Source organism: Spea bombifrons, chromosome 3 (assembly GCF_027358695.1).
Source record: "Spea bombifrons isolate aSpeBom1 chromosome 3, aSpeBom1.2.pri, whole genome shotgun sequence".
Lineage (NCBI taxonomy): Eukaryota > Metazoa > Chordata > Amphibia > Anura > Pelobatidae > Spea > Spea bombifrons.
Window position 1 is genome coordinate 101,180,851 of NC_071089.1, and position 21,219 is coordinate 101,202,069.

General features: G+C 42.8%; 2 protein-coding genes across 8 annotated transcripts in view; one reads left to right on the forward strand and one right to left on the reverse strand.

Annotated features, from left to right (window-relative positions):
- GIGYF2 (GRB10 interacting GYF protein 2) overlaps window positions 1–21,219 on the forward strand; it is a 42,308-nt gene that overhangs the window by 1,444 nt on the left and 19,645 nt on the right. For 5 of the 7 annotated variants that reach the window (XM_053461095.1, XM_053461098.1, XM_053461097.1 and 2 more), the window contains exons 2-8: window positions 6,218–6,301; window positions 6,875–7,004; window positions 7,322–7,417; window positions 7,750–7,870; window positions 10,175–10,283; window positions 10,949–10,989; window positions 20,103–20,288. In XM_053461095.1, coding sequence (XP_053317070.1) covers window positions 6,261–6,301; window positions 6,875–7,004; window positions 7,322–7,417; window positions 7,750–7,870; window positions 10,175–10,283; window positions 10,949–10,989; window positions 20,103–20,288 — 724 coding nt within the window. In that variant the 5' untranslated portion in view covers window positions 6,218–6,260. The remainder of the gene's footprint in view (window positions 1–6,217; window positions 6,302–6,874; window positions 7,005–7,321; window positions 7,418–7,749; window positions 7,871–10,174; window positions 10,284–10,948; window positions 10,990–20,102; window positions 20,289–21,219) is intronic. The other 2 variants (XM_053461100.1, XM_053461101.1) reach the window with 1 other exon arrangement.
- On the reverse strand, window positions 11,500–16,930 carry KCNJ13 (potassium inwardly rectifying channel subfamily J member 13). Its single transcript, XM_053461104.1, has 4 exons — window positions 16,336–16,930; window positions 14,401–14,560; window positions 13,132–13,623; window positions 11,500–12,967 (listed from the first exon to the last, which is right to left on the reverse strand). Coding segments are annotated over exons 2-4 (1,125 nt in total). The 5' UTR covers window positions 14,402–14,560; window positions 16,336–16,930; the 3' UTR covers window positions 11,500–12,335.

Consider the following 21,219-nt stretch of genomic DNA (forward strand, 5'->3'; position numbering starts at 1 on the left):
GCGCTCCCAGCTGTTGCACACTCGTCCTGCCCTTTGGTTACAAGGGGTCGTGCCTGTTGGGTGCATCGTATTAACTGTAGGTGACATTAATGTCAATTATTTGTCTAGCGCCGAGCATACTTATACCCGTGACGGATAGTTAAATTAATATATAAAATCGAGTCTGCTCAGAAATAGCATAGTTACCTCATTAAAATGCTTTGATTATAAAGCGCCGTAGCGGCGTCTGGTTTTGAAGGTGTTCCAAGTTGCGTTCTTCGTGTTAACGTCGTTGTTACGGCTCTTGCGATTGTTCTCTGCATTGCCAGTTGTGTTGGGAAGTTCTGATAAACATTCACTGATACTATTGTGTTAATCAGAAATCGGCTATACAGTCAATCCTCCTGCTTGTGTTTTTTGGAGTAGGGCCCTCTTTATAGTATTGGTTTGTCTTAGTGGAGCAATTCTAGTTTTATAATCCCTTTTTAACATATAATGTAAACTGTTGGCGCCATACAAAAAGATAATGGAAAGAAGATAGAAACGGTTAACACTTGGTAGTGTGGTTTTAGCGAGCTGGAACATGCTGCGGCTCACCCAGTTACACTTGCCGCTTCTAGTTGCTAAATTATATTGCCATCCGTTTTTCCCCTTTACTTTAGCTTCTCTTTAAACCTTTTGTACCCCTTAGGAATGCGTCGGTATGTAATTAAATGCTCCGCCAAGACGCCCATTAGGACATGTCTTATTAATGATAATTACATTTTCTGTATTGATATGAATTTGAAAGAAGGCCCTACTTCTGATGCATAGTTTGTGAGGGTTCATCTAATATGGAAAAGGGGCAATCATGGTATGACAAAAACTTCGTAGACCCCCCCCAGGCCTGAAGGGGTTAACATTTTAAGCATAGAGATAAGATATTGTAATATGTGTCTTATGGTACACCTTGTTTTTTTTTTGCCGTTTCTTGGCAGAATAAATAAAAACAAATGTGAAGGAAAAATTTCGGCCATTCTCTATCCTCACACACGCAGTATTTGCTCTCTTCGCTGGAGTAGCGTTTACAAGCTACAGTGTAACTTAATGCTAAATCATTTCACTGTCACAAAGTTTTAGGCAGTTGTGAACAAATTCTGTACAGCAACAATGCTTTCCAAAATAGACACGTTAATAGTTAATTTATGAAAAGGAACAGAAGAAAAATCTAAATCAAATCAATATTTGCTGTGGCCATCCTCTGCCTTCAAGACAACATCAAAACTTCTAGGTACACTTCTACAAAGTCATGGGTTTTGTAGGCAAATAGTTAAGTTTGATTAAACAATTATACCGAGCGTGTCGTCATCACTTTAATATGTAGGTTGAAACAAAATCATTCACTGAAACCAACAGCTGTGTAGGAGGAATAACACTGGGCGAGGAACAGACAGACTCACTAAAAAGGTGAGGTTGCTGAAGACATCAAGTCATACACGATGGAAACACTGAGCGCAGCAACAAGGCACAAGGTAGTCATACTGCATCAGCAGGGTCTCTCCCAGGATGAAATTTGGGGTTTCCAGATGTTCTGCCCAAGCTTCTTTTGAAGAAGCACAAAGAAACCGGGCAATGAGGATGCAGTAGCCAAGCGACTCAACTATTCATGAAAGCACAGGAATTGGGTTGCAGAAAAATGGCATCAGATGCTCTGGGCGGATGAGTAAACATTTTAAATATTTGGCTGTAGCAGGCGGCAGTTTGTCAAAGAGCTGGAGTGGTACAAGTATGAGTGTTTGCAGGCAACAATGAAGCATGGTGGACGTTCCGCCCAAGTTTGGGGTGGCATTTCTGCAAATGAAGATTTAGTTAGAATTAATGGTCTCAAATTTATTATGCAGCCTGACAATGACCCCAAACATCCAGCTAAAGTCATTAAGAAATAAATCGGTGTAAAGAAGTATAAGGACTCCTGGAAGGGATGGTATGGCCCACACAGAGCCCTGGTCTCAACATCGAGTCTGTCTGGGATTCCAAGGACAGAGAGAAGCAACTGATGCTGCCTGAATCCACAGAAGAGCTGATGTTAGTTCTCCAAGATGTTTGGAACGATCTACCTGCCGAGTTCCTTAAGAAAAACAGTGTCCAGGTTTACCTAGAAGAACTGATGCTCTTTTGACAGCAAAGGATAGTCACACCAAGTATTGATTAGTTTTTTTCTTCTGTTCACTCGCTTTGCATTTTGTGAAATGCTAAAAATTAAACTTATATCTATCTCTATTTCTGGATACATTCTATCTTTACAGCGTTTTTCACACCTGCCTAAAACCTTTTATTTTTATTAACACAGGTAAATAATTTGCAGTACATGTAGTCTTTGGTAGTGTATGAGACATTTTCATCCCCCCTTAGGACGTACTTGGCAAGAATCCCATTACGACAGACAGGTACGTCCTGACATTGCTGCATCGCTGGCTTCCTGCCGACATAGTGTCTAACTTCCCTCGCTGTGGTACACCATCGTTCAAGGAATGCCAGTTACGCGATTGGACGTTGCCTTACGTGTCACTGTTGACACCCAGCTGAAGTTCACTTGAGGACAGGAGAGCCGCAGCAGGGTCGAGCTCTGCTCTCCCGTTGCTCTTCCTGCTGGCAGATTGCAATCACTTGCAATATGCAAAGCAGGGCCATGGAGCCTGCTTGCTGATCACGTTGTGGTCGGCACAAAAAGATCAAGGGAAACAGTTTCTCCCTCTTCAAAATACATTTTTTAAAACAAAAAGGGAAAAATGAAATAGTTTTGTACTACAGAACACCCAAAAAATCTAAAACATTGTTGAACATAAATGGGGTCATTGTTCAGCGGGGGAACTCACAGCATAGGATAACGTTTAAGCAAGATTGAATTGTTGTAATCTATCATCGCTACTTTTTATTTCTATTTTAAAAGGAGTCCCTACTTCCAAACAAATGACGTATAATATGCAAAAGAGCATTGATGGATTAACAGACATGGTGAAAATGACAAAAAATATTTTGGTCCTTTGCTTGGCTGTGCGCCTATTACTGTATTTCATTTAGGATCTGTTGGTTCCACCGCTGGGTGTTCTTTTGCGTGTTGGTTTCTGGTAGCGCTCTTTACTTACTACCAGGAATTGACATGGAAAGTGTTTGACACGGAATTTGCATGTAATGCACACGTGGTGTCAGAGCTTGAAAACATACATCGGAGCAGCTAAGTGTCCATTTCTTCCAGAGTGTTTAACCCCTTTCAGATGTTTTCCTCCTTTGGACTGTCGACTTCTGCATAGCACCAGTATTTTGCCCGATGATCAGCACATCCGGAAATTAACATATAGACTGATACCTAAGGTTCTGCGCTCAAATTTACAATCCAGGCTAACTGCGGAATAAATACATTTCTAAGAACGCTCGTGATCAGGCCTGGCACTAAGTAGCTTCGCCTCCTCAGATGTTAATAACATTTAGGTTAGTTTTGTGATCTCTGTGATAACTCTTCTTGACCCAAAGCAGTATCCCAAATTCCTCTGAAATGTGTCCCTCTCACAAGGGCGAATACATCTCCTGGCATGTGATCTACTTCCTGCCGGGGGGGTGTAATCAGACACCTGTGCGCATGCACCAAATGCTCCCATTTAATTGGTTACAGGGGGTCACTGTGGTACTGGAGTACACCTTTAGCTATAGTATGTTTATATTTAAATACGGCACAGTCCATATCTTATATAGAGTGACTGGTATTGGGTGAGCCCGTGGCTGGATCAGTTTGGGATTTCTTTTTTTCTTGTAATGCCTTACATTTAAATCCAGGTTTCTGAAGGTAAATACCAAAAAATGAAAGTGTTTATGAAGTTTAAATACTGCTGACAATGATCTGACTAGAGCTCAGAATTTGTCTAAAATGATTTGTGTGTAAATACTGACTGAGAATGTATGTTTGTATTTGTACGTGTGTATAATTATATAATATTTTGTCGGTAAGCTTGACAGTGTGGTTGCCCAAATAGGACTTTAGCATTTTAGGGCCTTCACTATTAAGCCCAGTCCCTGAACGGTTTGTGTGTGCGATGGCACGTGAATCGAGATGAGATTGGGCTGAGATTACATGAAGTCACATGACCTGGTTGCCTAAGTAACAGAAGTAACATTGCAAATCTTCCTTTTAGTTCGGCGTGATTAGCATGATTAAAGCAATAGAAGTAGTACATTATTGCGAGGCGTGCGACATCTTTGTTATTGCGCTCCTCTCAGCCCCGTAATTATGTTAATTGCCTCCGAGTTGGGGAAAATCATGTAAACAAAGGAAGAATGAGCCGTATCGCTGGATGGGGGCAAGTGAGGTGAATGAGCGAAGCTGGCTGAGAATACTCGTTTAAATGCATGTCACGTCCCCAATCTTCCAATGGGAAGCGTGAGAGTTACAACCTTTTAATTCTTACCAAACAGTTCAGAAAAGTGCTATGAAATGCAGCGTATATAAAAGTATCCTGCGTGAAATAAAAGGACAGCTTATTCAGTAAATCGCCTAAATTTGCTTTTTAAAACTTTATTTTTTGTTGCAAATGGAACAAGGTCTGGACGTGTTGAGAACCGGTAACCTAAAATTACAAATGAAAAAGTGAAGTAACTGGCATTATTTGTGCTTCTTTCATAAAGGTCTTCATGCAATATACTTTGAATGCCGTGTAATAAACATTTATCATTGTAAAAGAGGATAATCCACACTTAGTTTTTCTGAAAAGATCCAAAAACAAAAATGGCTTTGGAAAAAACCTATTTTTTTTTTTGGTTTTTTTTGTCCCCCCCCCCATCTCTGGTCCTTCTCAGCTGGCTTTTGTGGTCATTTCTATTATAGATGTTATTGAATATCCTGTAGATTCCAGCTTTCAGGTTTTAAAGTGGTCAAATTTCAGAGAGTGGGTGCGGTAGATATCTGGTGGCAGAATGGTGGTAAAATAATAAATTAAAGAAGGAAATTTTTCCCTTAAATGTTTCAAACTTTCTGTCAGTCGCGTCGTCGGTGGGTTATCGGGGGTGCTTACAGCGGCTGTATAGACGTGTAGACTGTACTTATACATATATGGTAAGAAACCGGAGCTATGTTCTGTGTAATCGGGGGAGTGCTGCATGTTTAGGAAAGTGCTTTGACGCGCAGTTAAATAAAGTTAAATAACTTTGAGACGCGTCTCTTCCTGCTCATTGTATCGCACGGTTACACCGCCCATCGGCTTCCTGCGAATGGAATAATAATGATGTCTGTTTGATGCGGATCCCTTTAGGAAGGAGCCACGATACGCTGGCAATTCCAGCCAAAGGATTTCTGTGCCGCGTTAATAAATTGTTGCAGTAGGGGGCAGTAAAACGTCACAAATGCCAGTGGCTTTCAAATGACTTGCGTGGGAAATGTCCCTGTTCCTTCTATTCATTGATTGTAATACAAATAAAATATTTCTGGTTTCTTTGGATGAACAGCAAGGCCAAGGATACAAAAGCATTATGTGTGAAAGGGCATCCGAGTAAATGTTGAATGTGTATGTACAGAAGGTGCATCAACTTCATTTGGGTCACTTAAGGCTTTAAAAAAGTTTTACTGGCCCCCCCTCCCCCCACCGAATCAAGCGTGACGTTTATCGGTACCCTACTAACATGTATGTGGATGTTATCGTTTGACATGTTTGTGCAAGAATGTGTATTGCAGTATGCTCCCTTCTTTCAGTGCAGGCAGCTGGGGAGGGGATACATGAGATGGAAGAATGGCTGCACAGATTTCGATGCAATTAAATGCACTTGCAAAACCATCGTATTGTATTCCACACAGTCACAGAGCATGTGAAAAAGCCTACGTGCCATAAAGAGTTAACATTAAATTACATAACAAGTGATCTCTATATAATAAACAACCAAATCAAAAGGCAGAAAATCAGAGAAATCAGTAAGCTCTTAGCAATTTCTTTCTCCTTGTTATTATTATTGCCTTTTGGTTACTGTTGCTTTATATGTAGACCCAATACACGGTGGAGATCACTCATATACAGGGCCAATTAAACTCGATGCAAACACTGCAGACATATGATTTGATCTGCTAAGCAATAGCGAGGCGTATGATTAGGGCAGCTGAGTGTGTGTTTAATAAGGACACTTCTCTGAAGAGGAGACAGGATGGTAAATCGCATTTAGAGTTACTGGCAATCTTATAAATGTTCATCTACTCGTGTGTGTTTTTTTTTCTTCTTTCTAGTTTTTCATCCTCTTGATAAAAGCAAGAAGAAACAGAAGGCATTATGACTGCCGAGACTCAAACACTGAATTTTGGCCCTGAGTGGTGAGTGGCTACATTTGCACATTCTCTTAAATGGAGTTTTTATGCATGTGTGTGTCTGTGTATATGTATATATATAAATATATATATATGTGTGTGTGTGTGTGTATATAATCTTTTTTAGTCAACCAGTTTTAGTTACAGGCAGTATTAGCCGATTGTATGTTACTTTAGCCTGCTCTATTGGACAGCGTGTTAAACATTAAAGGCTCACCCAGCCGGACTCTGCTAATGAAAGTCTTGTAGGAAGGGACTTCGCTAGCGCTGCCATAAAGAATCGGCTCCGTGTGGTGTCTGAGTAGAGAGAGTCACCCAAAATATCACATGACAGGGACAGCCTCTAGAAGTTTGTCAGTGCTAACCCGTGGCTGTATTCAGCGCTGTATTTTGTGCTCTAGGAGAAAGATATAGTTTTACGAAGGGCTTTCCCCTTTAACGATACCATACGGTTTTTAATTTGTTAAAAATATTTAGTCATATAACTGTCATGTTCCGGTAATGTGGTTTCTGATATCACTTACATCACCTATGAAGACACACTGCAGTTTGTGTCACTTTTATGTTGATTTGTTACAGGCTCAGGGCTCTGTCTAGTGGGGGCTCTGTTGTTTCCCCACCACTCTCCCCAGCATTGCAAAAGTACAAACTTGCAGATTATCGGTACGGACGGGAAGAGATGTTAGCACTTTACATAAAGGACAATAAGGTGAGATTTCATCCATTCGCTATTGCCTGTCTAGAAATCACACCAGTTCCGTGTTTGCAAATGAAGGGGAAATTGTCATGAACCCCCCCCCAGTTAAGGTGATGTTTTAAGGCATGTTCCTGCCTGCTGGCTCAGAAGCATTAGATAGAAGACGATGGTCCAGGGATCTGTTTTATGGGATGTCAAACTATGTATAGCATTCGTTTTATAGGTTTTCAAAGAAAATGTTATTTAAAGAGCGCCAGCAGGTTCCGTAGCACTGTGGTGCAATGAGTGTGTTTTCCATTCCTCGGATAATCAATGTATATATTCTCCAGATTCCTTCAGACCTCATGGACAAAGAGTTCCTGCCAATTTTGAAAGAGGAGCCCCTGCTACCATTGGCACTTGTCCCGTTCACTGAGGAGGAGCAGGTTGGTTTTGCATATGGCAGCTGCCCCGTTGGCTTAAAAAAAAAATTGTCGCGAATAACATACTATGCACAGAGATTATATATAATATTACACGCTGTGTACGATGGTTGCTTAAAAATATTTTTTATACATACTTTAACAGTCAACTTATGTTTTTTGTTAACTTTCTACAACATGCATTTTGTGAGTACCGTGCACAATCCAGGTTATGTAGTTTGTAACATCCTTCTGTGCAGGACGCCAGCTATCTAGTACATTTATTTTTTTATAGTAGTTTAGTATAGCTGGGGATCAACTGATGGTGTTTCTACATTTCTTTATTCCCCCGACAGAGAAACTTCTCAATGTCTGTGAACAGTTCAGCCGTGCTGCGACTCACGGGGAGAGGCAGCGGCGGAGGTGGAGGAACGGTGGTAGGGGCGCCTAGAGGTCGGAGTTCCTCCAGAGGCAGAGGTAGGTTGAGGAGAACAGATCTGTATATTTTGTGCGTGTTTGGAGGATTCCAATATGTTGTGGACAGGCCAGTCCCTCCAGGAGAAACTGGACCCAGAAAAAATTTCTATGTGACGCTCCCTATTAGAATTCCGAACCGGAATCCCACACGGTCAACTTTACCCCAGGCGCGTGGTGAAGGAGATATCCAGCGCCTTATTATCTTGTGATAATTAGTCTAGTGAGCCAGTCATGCAGTTTTAAAGATAGTCTGTGAGCTGTTCAAGAAGGCTGGGGACAATCGGCTACTTGATTTCCACGTGCATCGTTCTTGGCAGAATCTGACTGCAGATTATTTTTACATTCTGATCACTGATTGGTGACATTTGAGGTCATTGGTTATTGCTCAGATTCACCGATCAATGTCATGATTCTATGCTTGTCACTTATAAGTGATCTGAGTGGCTTATTTTTATTTTACAAGATTTCATTCAGTTGATCAATGATTTAACAATCTCGCTGATCCTAAAACGGTGACCTAATCTGGTGGGTGCCTATTATCCATCTGCAGTGGATGCTCAGAGCTATTCTTGCTGTGGCGACGTTGTTTTGAAAGCAAGGATGTGCACTTATGCCCCTTTTTCCATAACCCATTCATCAAAGCATCTTGAATTTGTGTTGTTTATAATCACGAAGCAGTAGATCGCTTTGGTGCTAGAGCATGTACAAGAACTCCCGTAGAGGCTGAGCCAAAGCTTGTCAAAGACTTGCATTATTTTAGATTATGCGGCTTGTTCTTGCATTAAAATCAGTTTTCATTGTCGTGATATTTTCCCTTTAAATAGCTCAGAATTACCCAGAATTATAGGCAATGGTTTAAATCTTTATAAAGCTGATTACTTAGTGACAACATTCCTAGGCAGTTTGTGATGTAAGCCCCTGAAATTAGTCAATCGTTTCTGGCAAACGGCAGATAAGTAGCGGCACAGCCGCGGGGAACAGTTTGTGCCGTCTGTACGGGCGGCTTGGCGGGCTGTCTTATTCAGTGAAAATCTTTCTTACTGTCAATTACTTTCTAAAGGTGGACATGGACCTCATTTATTATCTATTCGATAACTTTACAATTACAAAAAATGTTTTTATATGAGTAGCACGGATGGTGTGTGCGTGTATAGGAGCCTTGTGTTACCAGGCCCAAGCCATGATTCCCACCTACAGCATGCTAGTAAATGTTTTTAGCTATGTTTTTAGTCATTTTTTGTAGGTAGAATGAGTCATTTTGTGGCATTTCGTTAAGTCTCCACTGAGTGGCGCTGTTCTCGTTCCATAAAAAAATGTGGCGTGTAGATAAATCTCCTAACGTTTCCATCCGTTTAACGTAATAGTCATAATGTGTTGTGATTTTGTGGGTTTTTTTTATTTTTTGTATACCGTTGCCGGATCTGGTGACTTTTCAGTTTATTTCTCACATACCCTGGGATATAATGAGCGTTCAGCACAGTAATTTCTGCACGTTTTACAGGGATCTGCGTTACTGAAGTATCGGCGACGTGCCTCCCAAACCATTACTACTTGAGTAAAGAGCATTTTAACAGATGAATTTAATGATGCCAAACGCAGTTATTTTGGTCTGTGCGAAGTACATTATTTGTATTTATAGAGCGTTGTCATTCTTTTTATTGCTCCGAAGTCCATTACAGAGGACAGGTCCAGAGAAACGGCAGCTGCAAACATCTAGTTGGTTAGGGGGGGATTTAAATGCCCGCTGAATGTTAAGTTAAGCCTCTAATGACATGATGAAAATATTAGATCTGCCGGGTTGTCTCTTCCAGTCTACGGGGAAAACCGTGTTTAAATGTCTACACACCGCTCGTGATATCCCTGTGACCATTGCTGCAATTTGGGAATACAAACCCACAACCATTCTAGTACTATATCGCGATCCGATTCAATAACCCTTCTGTGGGCATTTTGTCGCACATTATCTATACGTTTTATCCTGCCTTCCTCGTTAACAGTGGTTGTTTTTTTGGTGATACGTCCCTTGATGTTTCCCCCACGGTTTCTGTCTGTTTCTACGTGATCATCGTGCCGTTCTTATTCTGTTCCTGTCTCGTGTTGGAAACTTTACGAGGTCCGCACCATGTACAGCACATTAGCTGTGTGGTTCATGTGTATAGACTCCTTCTAAAATCAATGCGAAATGCTTAACCTCTTATGTCATAGAATAGAATATTGTATTCTATGTTAACACGCCTTTGGTGAGGGTAAAGGATCCTTTAGCACCTTTTCATGTGTTTAACCTGTTTTTTTGTGTTCCTAAAGGCAGAGGCAGAGGCGAGGGTGGCTTCTACCAAAGAAGTTTTGATGAAGTTGAGAGTGGATTTGGCCGAGGGGCCCGTGAAATGCACCGGTCACAGAGCTGGGAAGAAAGGTGAGCGTGTGGAGGATTGCTGGATAACATGGCTTGCCGTGCTTGGAAAACTTACATCGTTATTGATTGTCCAAGAATAGACGAGGGTCTATTGGATGTGCTGCCTGGATCCTTAAATCAAAGTCTTTGTAAGGAAGAAAATATCTGAATGAGGTTTTCAATGTTTGTAGGATTCAGGGGGGGTTTGCTCAGTATAGTATGATGTGACTATGCACACCGCTGATGTAAGTGGCTTTGAATGCGCTAGTGGAGGTAGGACTTGGCATTTTGACGTTGTTAGTAGGAGGGGTGACACCATTTGTCCTGGTGTTCTGATGTGACCCAACTCAGAAATGTTCTAAGCAAATAGCCCAAGCTCACGATACCGATGTATGTTTCTGTTTGACACCTATGCTGTATACTGTACTGTGAGACCGTAATCTGTCTTGGGTTCAGGATAACTGTATACCTGCGCCATGCAATTTCTTTACCATATTCAGATCTACTACTTCTGCTCACAGGCTGTTTCACGTATCAATCACCCCCTCAGGAAAGTTTGTACTTTGCATCTGAAACTATAGCTGTTGAGATGTTTTTTGCTTTCTGGTGGTAGAATACTCAAGAAAATAGCTAGGGTATACACTGAACCCTTTCTCATTTTGCTTTTGTATTTTCTACCTTTCCAGGGGTGACAGGCGGTTTGAAAAACCAGCACGAAAGGAACAAGGTAAACAAATATAAATGTTTTATATTCATATAAGTGAGTGAATGAAGAGTTGGAGTGTAACCTGATTGCATTCATTGCATATTGCCCTGGATGCAACATCAAACACTGGGAAGAGTGAGGATGATTGGAAGGCTGGAGGTTAACCCTTTGGGCCAGACGGTGTTGGAAATTTAAATCATGAATAGTAAAGGACATCTCAGGTGGGGGGGCAAGGACTGTGGTATACACCAGTTAGTGTTATTTTACATAATAAAGCATTACCACATATAAGCTTTCCATTCACTAAAGACGCGGTTTACTTTTTGTCTGCTTTGATGTTATTGCTTGCATGGTATGTAAGTGAATATTCAGCTATCGTATAGCAGACTGATTTTGTGTCCATGTACTACGTGCTTATGATATTCTGTGTATTATGGTGGCTGTACTGATTTAGTGGGCATCTGTAATTGTAACGCTGGTCCCAGAGTCTGTGTAGTTTTGTGCTCAGACACATTGATCAGCACCAGGGAATCAGCTGGAAGCGCACAGTTTATTCAGGTTTATTGTCAGAAGTATATGCAATGAATGTTACGGGGCCGGCCTCCCTGCCATCCCTCGGCTTCTTCCTGCTCTGCCAACAAGCCTCTTTCTTTCTGCTCTTCTCTGGTAATCCGCTAGCTGGGAATTGTTAAGGGTTAGTACAGCAATTCTACTAAGAACACAGAGCCAGATTCAACAAAAGATTAAAGGGAATGCATGTGCTTTAGCATATTTTGCATATGTATTAAACGTATGTATGTAAAAGAACGGTTTTAGTTTTCCCGTTGGATATGTACATCTTTGGGCACCTCTACGTCTTGGGTGTTGTATTGCTCCTTGGTAGAGTATAGTGCGCTCCACTTTAAAAGGACAATCTGCTAGAATAAGCCAACCGTATAGAACAGCGAGGTTTAGCTTCTCAAATGTCCATGGTTTCATTTGCACTTGTTGCCTTTTATGTACGCTTGCCTGCTTTACAAATGCATACATATATATATGTTATTGTATGAGCATGTCCACAGTTTTTGCACAACATTTTGCCCCTTAAACCTACTCTGTCCTTCTTCTCTCTGGAGTGCTCTCACTCCTCTGAGCGATGCTGTATTGTTAACGTTGTTGTACATGTCGGCTGGGCAATGCCCTATAGGCCCCTCCTGCAGCAAAGGCCATACAGTGCATGTAGTCCTGCAGTAAATGATCACAGAACAGTCTTTGGAGCCTTAACACCACCCTCGTTTCCAGTGTGAAAATCCTTTGGCGAAGGGTCAGCTTGGTTATTAAAGTGAGGATGGCTGAAAGGGGAAGGACAGCAATGTAGTGGCCGGCTATTACTCCCCCAGGCCAGTCTCGCAGATTTGGAAGGTGTCCGCTCTTTGCCCATTAGCACAGACTTCCAGTTCAGTTCTGTACGACTGTCTGTGTGACGATTGGGGTAGCTCCGGGAGCGGCCGTCCAAATGATTCCATGCAGATGCGATATCCTCCTTCAGCCTGTCTCATTAGGCAGGGTGCAAATCGATGGCCTTGGAGGATCTCGCTGGGCAGATAGGATGTACGACTCTGACAGATTTCCCCTGATGATTCCTGAGTAGCTGATAAGCAGACGACTAACTCCGAGTGAGCAGAGTTGGGTAATGTCTCTCGCTGAAGTAGGGTTGCCAGAGGACTTCCTGAAGATAGGCTATGATTGTAAGTAAGTGGGAAGGAGAAAAAGGGGCACTCTACCCCGCTGTTTTGACTATCCAATGAAAAGTCCACGCTAGTCTGCTGGATTTGCCCATCACCCCTCTCTTGGTAGAGGATTCCACTCACTCTCACCATGGTTAATGGACTTGGCCGTGTATTGGCCACCTGGAACATAAGACATGGCTTGCCTTCTGGACTTCCCACCACTGCCAGCTTTGAGAACAGTATTGAGGGGGATCGATTCTTAGGACGTGCAATTTTTGCTACAAACACACCTGTGGAATAGATAGTTTTGTAATAAGTATCAATGAGAATACAACAGAATACCTTACCACCCCCCCTATTTTTTAACATGTTGACTTTAACTCAGTGTACTTGGTCACACTAACCCACACGTTCCCCATAACAATTTGCAAGCAAGAATGGAATTGGCTCTGACCTGTAATGAAGGCTTCAAGCATTAATCCCAGAAGCATCTGTATTGCCAGCAGTGCAATACCACTAGGGCAATCCGCACTGGGGAACATGGTGCCATATCCAATGGTGAGCTGCGTCTCCAGGGAAAATGAAAATGCGGCAGTGAAGCTAGTGATGTATTTAACACAAATAGTGTGGTTCTCTGGAGGGGCATCGTGATCCAGTGCCAGGTCCCCATTCATCCCTGCCAGGAGGTACCAAAACACAGCAAAGAGAAGCCAGTGGGCCAGGAAGGAGGCAGAAAATGCCAGCATCATCCAACGCCAGCGCATGTCCAGTAACAACCCCCAGATATCACGCAGGTAGGACAAGCCTTGGCCTTGCATTCCGACAGCCGTTGTGGTGCTGTGTCCATCTTTGGTCACCAGCCGGTGAGAACAAGAGTTGAGTAAGGTGCATTTTGGGGACCTATTATGAGGTTCCTCCTCCCGGTCTGTGCCGACCTGCAGCACCACTGTGAGAAAAGGAAAAGTCACATCAAACAATGTATAACATGCGTTCATCTTCACAACGAAAGGGGCGGCGTTTTTATTTTTCAGTTACATTAACTAATGGACTGTGAGTCTATCAATGGTGGTTAAAGTGAGGATGAAACTTTTTTTTGTGCTCTAGTCACAAATATAGTGAGCAGCCACACTGCAACAATCAGGAATATGCATGAAATAGTAGCTTTTTTTATTTAGTGTAAAATCATTAAAAAAAAAAACTTGTCACCACAGCAGCTTATCTTTCTATAGTGTCACTCAGGCTGTATTAAAAAAATAATTATGTTCACAAACAGTGACACACTGTAGATAAGCAGCTGTGGTGACATCTTTTTTTAATGATTGTACACTAGATTAAAAAAAAAATGCTGTACATCTGTCATGGTCATGAAGCGAGCTGGTAAGAGAAGTACAGATAAAAAGGATGTTTATTAGCATGATACGTTGTCAGGATAGAGCGTAAAGCTAGCATTCTATGGTGTGATTGCACCGTTAGAAGAAAATACAGAGCCCTCTGTGATCCCTGCAGAGAACGGTTGGCTTCGGAGAACATAAAGTTAGCGACGGGCAGAGAGTGCAGGAGAGTGTTATTTAACATACGACATGCTGTCACAATGAAGAGAGCGGATAGGTCGTCCTACGTTAATAGCCAGCAATCATTCCGGAAGAACAAGAAGAAAACATGGCATTCCAGGTGTGGACAGGGTGGAAAGTCCACTGAGGTGCCCGTTTTTTTTTTTACTTACTTTTCAGCTTGTCAGAGACCTGATGCTCCACGTGTGCCACCTGTCACTGTGGTCCTCCCACAAACATCCGGTGTGATGGGATAATGTGCTCAGCGGCTTTGGCAGAGAGACGCTTCTTCCCTTCTCGGCGAGCTTTTTTCTTGTTTGCTTACTATGTCGCCTGTTTGCCGACCAAAATGAACAGAGTGCGTGACACCACACATCAATTGCATACTCATAACTTCTACTTCAGCGGCCTTACTCTTTACCCGAGTTACAGCCGCCCTCATTTTCACTCATCTCCACGATTTCCCTTTATCCCAGCCGCTCCCCTCCCCCCACCTTCGGCACCTGAGCTGTCTCTGGCTTTATTCCCTTAAGGCAAGCAGGGGCCTGTGCCTAGCTAACCCCAGTGTTCTGAGCTCTTGCCAGACCCAAAGGGAGGGGTATGTGCTGGGGGGGAAAAGTGTTTGTGTTATGATTTCACGCTCAGGGGTAAGCTGCTTTCAGACGCACACATCATGATGCTCATGTGACATACCCCGCTGCGGGAAAATATCCAGGCTTTGTTTGCTCCGGGATGCATGGGAGGGCAGGTAGGATTCACCTGGACCTGACACCAACCTTTCTGCCTCTTACCGCTTACCCTGTCAGCTCCCTGCAGGCTCCGGCCATTAGTGTGTATTAATGACATTCTTGTCACAGTGTGACCAGTTAGAATAAATACGCCGTTCTCTCATGCTGTGCTCACAATCCTTCTCCCGACGGAGGAGATTATGGAATACAAACAAACCTTACACTTTCCTTTTTTTTTTTTTTCTTCTCCCCAGAGCTAGCTTATTCTATAATGCCTTATACTTGAAAGCGGCTCAAACATTGGTACGTGGGGGTCTCTGCAGCTTCCGGGTGCGTCCGAAAGCCTTGCGCATACCTTTTCGTCTCACTGTAGCAAAAGTTTTTTTGCGTGTCTTTGTGACCGTACGCATGATGGATAAGTTGCCAGTATCTCATACTAGTTCAGGTTTAGAGAATATTTTTGTGTAAGTAGTTCAAATGGATTTAAAGAAACTTTGACATTTACAGTGGCTAAATCAGTAACCATATCATTGATATAATGCAACATTATTGCTTGTTTCACTAAACCTAGAACAATCTTTCTGGCTACCTGTATGTACTCCTGCCATATAATCACGCTGAAGAAGCAGAGGCTCAGCACTTCAAATAATAAGGTGAGTTTATTTCACACAGGCAACGTTTCGACGCACAGGTCTTTCTCAAGCCAAGGCTTGAGAAAGACCTGTGCGTCGAAACGTTGCCTGTGTGAAATAAACTCACCTTATTATTTGAAGTGCTGAGCCTCTGCTTCTTTATTTTGGATTTATTGAGGGACTTGGTGGTACCCTGGCTCGTGCACCATTTCACTGCTGAGTGCTGCATTCCAACCTCTCTTTTTGTGTATATAATCACGCTGGACTAGCGGATGTTAAGCTCCCATTAATACCAATGTTATCACACCTGACCTAATGACAAGTCTGATGGCCCACCAGGGACGTCGCACACATGAATAAACATAGTGCATTTGCTTTAGGGGGGAAGATCTTAATCTAGCATCACAGGGGTTAAGCATAGGATTTGCTGAGGTTTAAGTAGGGTTTCTAGCCTCCAGCTGCGGGCTCTCTGTCTGAATTCACTGTGAGACGCATCACATGCGCTGCATGTGCCGGCTATCCAGGCTCGGGAAGGGTAGGGCAAAGGGATAAACTCACAGGGTTAACAGTGATTGGGGTCATATCTGGGCCTGCGTAAGCTGAATATAGTCAGAACGGAAGGGATGCTCTCGAGTAATACATTACATTTTATCAGTATTTACAGCTACATAACTAGGTAAAGCATGGTTTGCAGTAGACCTCGCGATAACTTTGGCATGGGCTTCATGGGGCTTAAGGAGTCACTTACCGGTTATCAGAGCGATGCCGCTAGGAATCTGCCCTCTTTGTATAAAGTTTATATTTTCCAAAGTCTTGTCTTAGTTCTTCCACTTCTTTCTAGCTTCTTTTGTACATTCACAGTCTCCTGTGTTGTGGTTTTCCAGTCCCTGTCCACCAGATCCCCTCCCGGTAGTGCCTTGTCACTCTTGGGCTTTATTCTCCAGTCCGGTAACTGTGTCCAGCATGCTGCGGTAACTATGGGGGGAGCCCTTGCTGGGTCTGGAGTCATAACCCACATTCCTGTGTTTTAAAAAATCAGGGGGCCGGGTTTGTTCGTTTCCGCATTTGATTGGGCATCAAACCATTGGTGGTATGCCAGTAAGGGGCCGTGTCTTGAAACTTTCCTCCCCACCCACCATTTTTTTTTTATTGGGCTCTGCACCGTAGGTCAACGTTATCTTCAATTTAACAATCTCGTTGCTACTAACTTCATAAAAAGGGTTAATGGAGCAGCACACCTTGCAGTATTCAAACAGAGCAGTATCTATCTTGACTGATGGATGGAGATTAAAGTTTGTAGAGTGTTATCTGTTCTCGATACAGGAGACGGCGTTCTAGCCTTCTAACTATATCTAGGTGCACGTGAGAAGGGGGGACTCTGCAAGTCTCTCACTGTAGAGTGTTTAACGATTATAGCTTATTCGGCATAGAAAGGTTGACTAAATATATGATGATGGGAACCCAGTCTTTAAAGAAGTCGCAGCACTGCAGGGAAGAAAAGGTTACGGCGCAGGTCTTTGGGAGAATCGGTGCCTTCAGTGCTATATAGCTGTTAAGCCAGAGGTCGATGGGGAGGTTCTTTGGAGGGGTTAGCTAAACCACCTCCTTGCTCCACAAGGTTAGAGATTACATCCCTTACAGGGGAGAGGACAATAATTGTTGTACTTTGTGGTGATTTATTCGAACAACATCCCCCATGGTGTCATGGAGGATTATGTTCTGGGTAAGCAGATCTGTCCAGTTCAGGGAAGTGAAGATGGTTGCTGTGTGCACGGGCTGGGGGAGGTATGGAGACAAGGGGGAAAGCGCTCTGTTCATTTCAAGGGGAGCGAGAGCTTGTTTTCCACTGGACTTTGCTCGCCTCTGTCCAGTTAAGCGGATTGGGAAAAACAGAGACCCATTGTTCTTGAGGAGCAAAGCCGTCTTCAGGCCTGCGGTGCTGGATATTAAAGTAATGACCCAAATCCCACCCCCTCAGGGCTTCTGTTCTGTCACCCTGCCCAGCGTTTGGACCTCCTGCTGTCAGTGGCACGTCAGTGCATGCCCAAAGTGAATGGGGAAAGCAGAAGCTACGCAGGTGCTTGTCACATTGGCGACCACTTATTACCTATAGAAACCACTTAACCCCCTCTGCTGGCAGAATCCCATTTTTATTTTTATACAAAATGCATTTATGCAAATCTCGTAAACCAAACCGGCTGATTGTCTTCACGATGAGCGGCCGAGCTCCCAAAGCTGCTCGTCTTTTTAGATTAATTTTAAATTAGTCACATAACATAATTTTCTTGTCTGGCCTTTGCCTTTTTGTTCCCTCTTTGCCGCTCTTGCTCCGTAGCCATGCACACTAGTGACCCCTCTCCAGTTGGGGAATTTACACGTATGCATTTGGAGGTGATTTCCAGGTTTATGGGTTACTTTGGGTGACTCTTGCCTGCGATAGGAGATGTGTGAGCCCGTTTCGGATTTGTTTTAGTGTCCATGTTCCTGGTAAAGCCCAACAAATCTGCCTTACCTTTTGAGTTTCCTTTAATCATCAGACGTACGAGGTAAGCTTCTCTTTGTTGCAAGAGTCCCTACTTGGTGACCGTTATAGGAAATGATCCCTTTATACACCAAGGTCACTGGGGATATGTTGAAGGTTGCATTTCACCGTGTAACATTTCTTTTCTAAACGGTTCATCTTCCTTTCTGACGATATTTTGATAAATAACAGAAAGCAGTTAACTTACATATGAAAGCAAGTGCTAATGCCTTAGCATCATTCTGATAATAAAGCCCTGTACGTGGGCTCATATTCAGGAGTGGCCTTTCACAGCGTGTTGTATTTTGATGTGGATCTTTAAAACGTTACTAGGGGTTTACTAAATCTGTGCTTCTAATAAAATCAGTTATGTCAAACTAAGATGACTTTTTATAGGTGCAGGGCAGTTTCCCTTTATTTATGGTTTATTTGAAGTCTATAGGAAGTTCTCCAGATCTTGCAGAGCTCCCATGATGCATGTTCACTCTTGGCGTTATAGGATAGAGAGGGATTTTCTGTACTTCCAGACATTCTGCTTGATAACCACTAACTTGGGCCCTATCTAAAGGATTATTCCATCTTTGTGCAGAAGCATCTGTTTTTTTCAGTGTATATTTGGACAATGCCTTCTCCGTTTGGTCGCCATCTTGGATTGGTTTTCATTACTTTTTTACACTAGAGCTGGACCTTGTCTTGTGAATGTAATCCAACGTTGGTGAAGATTTGGATTTCCAATGCAACCATTTCATATCCTATAAATACCAGAATGTGGGAATCCTCATGTAGGAGATGAGATTTACACGTGGCATTAAACTTATTTGCTCAAGAAAACTATTAAGCAGACCTTACGTATATTATAAGTAAGCTTTGCAGCTTTGTGTCCTTAAGCAATTCAAAGATCAAAAAATAGTTACCCACCGGCTATTTAAGTGAGGAGGCAGGTGTGTTTTTTGGACCCAGCAGGCTCCTGTACTGTTGGAGACAGGCTTTTTCTGTGAATACCAGCAGGTGGAAGTCCACATCTGCAGGTAAGTTAAGGACTTTTTTCTTCTAGCAGCTTAAGAAAACAATTCTTTGCAATAAACTTTTGATCGGTAAAAAGTCAGCATATCTGTTTTCTTAAGAGCTCAAAAAAAGTTTCATACCACTTTTAGTTCTCCTTCCATGAAAGAAGATAGGATAGCGACATTATTTTACACGTGAAATCCCTCTGTAGAAGTTCACTCTGTAGATCACAGAATCCTTCTACTATAGTATATATAGTCGCTAATCGCTTGGGCTTTTCTCTGTGAAGCCTGTCCAGCAGTGAACAGGTGAACATGTCCACTATAAACACTGTCCAGACAGAGGTCTTGATCCTGTGTTCTGCCCCCCTGCTGGAAAGCGGCCACTTCACACAGCTTCCGACACACACACTTCTGGTAACTTTTTCCATAAACATATTTTTGGCTACAGGTCAAAATGCCCCACTAATGAGGCCTTGGGCAGGATCCAGAGTTTGTGCTCCAGCTCTGACCAGCTGCTGAGGACTGCTAAGACTGCACTAGAAAGGGGGTGCGTGTGATATAAGAGGGAATGGCGGGGAATGGAAGTGATGAGAAATGGGATGGTGTTTATGTGGAAATGGGTGAGTCTTTGGCGTTGGCTCGCTGGCATGAGAAAACCAGTTAAGGGTTATAGACTTAGTGGTAGATGTCACTTTAGAACAGCATTAGAATTCGGTGTAGAGTGTTCTGCTTTTGACAGATATATTTCTGTTTTGTTATTATGAGAAGTCTGCAAATTGGAGTTTCGCAGGTACCTTCAGCTTAAACCGTGTTAAACCTTTGGCTGCAAGGAGGCTAGCATCGCATTTTTTTTTGGCTAAAGGGTCAAGTGTTGGGTGGAAATGTTTTGCTGAAGTTACCTGTGAAGTGTGTTTGTACCATGTTCTTTGTGCATGTAACATCTGGGCCAGTGCCTTTTGACTTACTAGGCAGTTACCTTTTCCTTAGTTCGACCGGCATTTGAAGATGCAAGCGTAGCACCTACTGTGAGAAAGCACGAGTTTGTACGTTCAGAGAGCGTACGCTGGCGCAGCCTCCGGGAGGAGTTAAATGGCGAGGAAGAGGAGGGTGGAGGTGTGTGGCGAACTGCAGCACCCAGAAGGGAAGGAGAGAGATGGCGCTCCAATAGTCCAGGTTAGTATATACAGCCATCTTTGATTAAGGATGCATGCTGCCCGTTATTTTAATGGTGAAGTAAATTGGACCCATAGAGCCTGTTATAGGTCTGGCTGTAAATACTGTGTAGGATACAGTACAGGAGCCTCACGTTTGCGGAATATAATATTAGCTTTTCACTTAGTATAGAGTATAGACTTTCATGGTGGGACATTCAAACGCATTCCATCGAGACAATAAAAACTTCTTGTCAAGCCTCATTCGTGTGGTCACAGGTTTAGGAGCCAGAAATGTGTCTCCTAATTTGCCTGTCTGGCTCCCGAATCCTATGCAAACTTGTCAAACCACCGGTGTAGCCTAATCAATGGCACGTATAACGAGACGTTAAACCTCATTCAACTAAATGTTAGATATATATTTGTTGCAAAACAAAACCCAGGTCCTGGTGGATGGCCAACCTTGGTGAGGGTTGGAGCTGTTCAGCACCAAGTGTTTGAATGAGTTTTGAATGGTGGCCGTTTTTGGATAGTAACCAAGATTGGGTGCGAAGCCCGGCATACACAGGCGTCTGTGTAAACTTGTTTTCAAATGACTCCCGGAATTTACTGCCACGGAGCAGTTTGATTCAGTGCAACTATTTGTATGGTTATGTCTAGGTAATGTTTTTTTGGAATGGGTTTGAGTGTCTCTTGACTCTTCGTTTGGTAAGGACTTGCTTAGAGGCAGTTCTGTTAATCTGGCCATTGAGGGCATTTGAACCACCCGTTGCTGGAATACCATTGTTTAAGTTAAGTACACCATATGTGTAGATTAAATATTTTAATTTAGTATCAGGTTATATGCAGTGACATGGCTAGTCAACTGTTCTACTAAATAGCCTTTGGCGCCCGACCCATTTCTTGATTAGCGTTTTATTATTTCAACGATAAGTGAAGTATTTGTATTGACC

What these genes read in the sequence shown, in the direction of transcription:
- KCNJ13 (XM_053461104.1), bottom strand. An exon ending in GCTTGAAGCCTTCATTACAG is followed by an intron (nt 12,968 to 13,131) that starts GTCAGAGCCAAT and finishes TCTATTCCACAG; the next exon opens with GTGTGTTTGTAGCAAAAATT.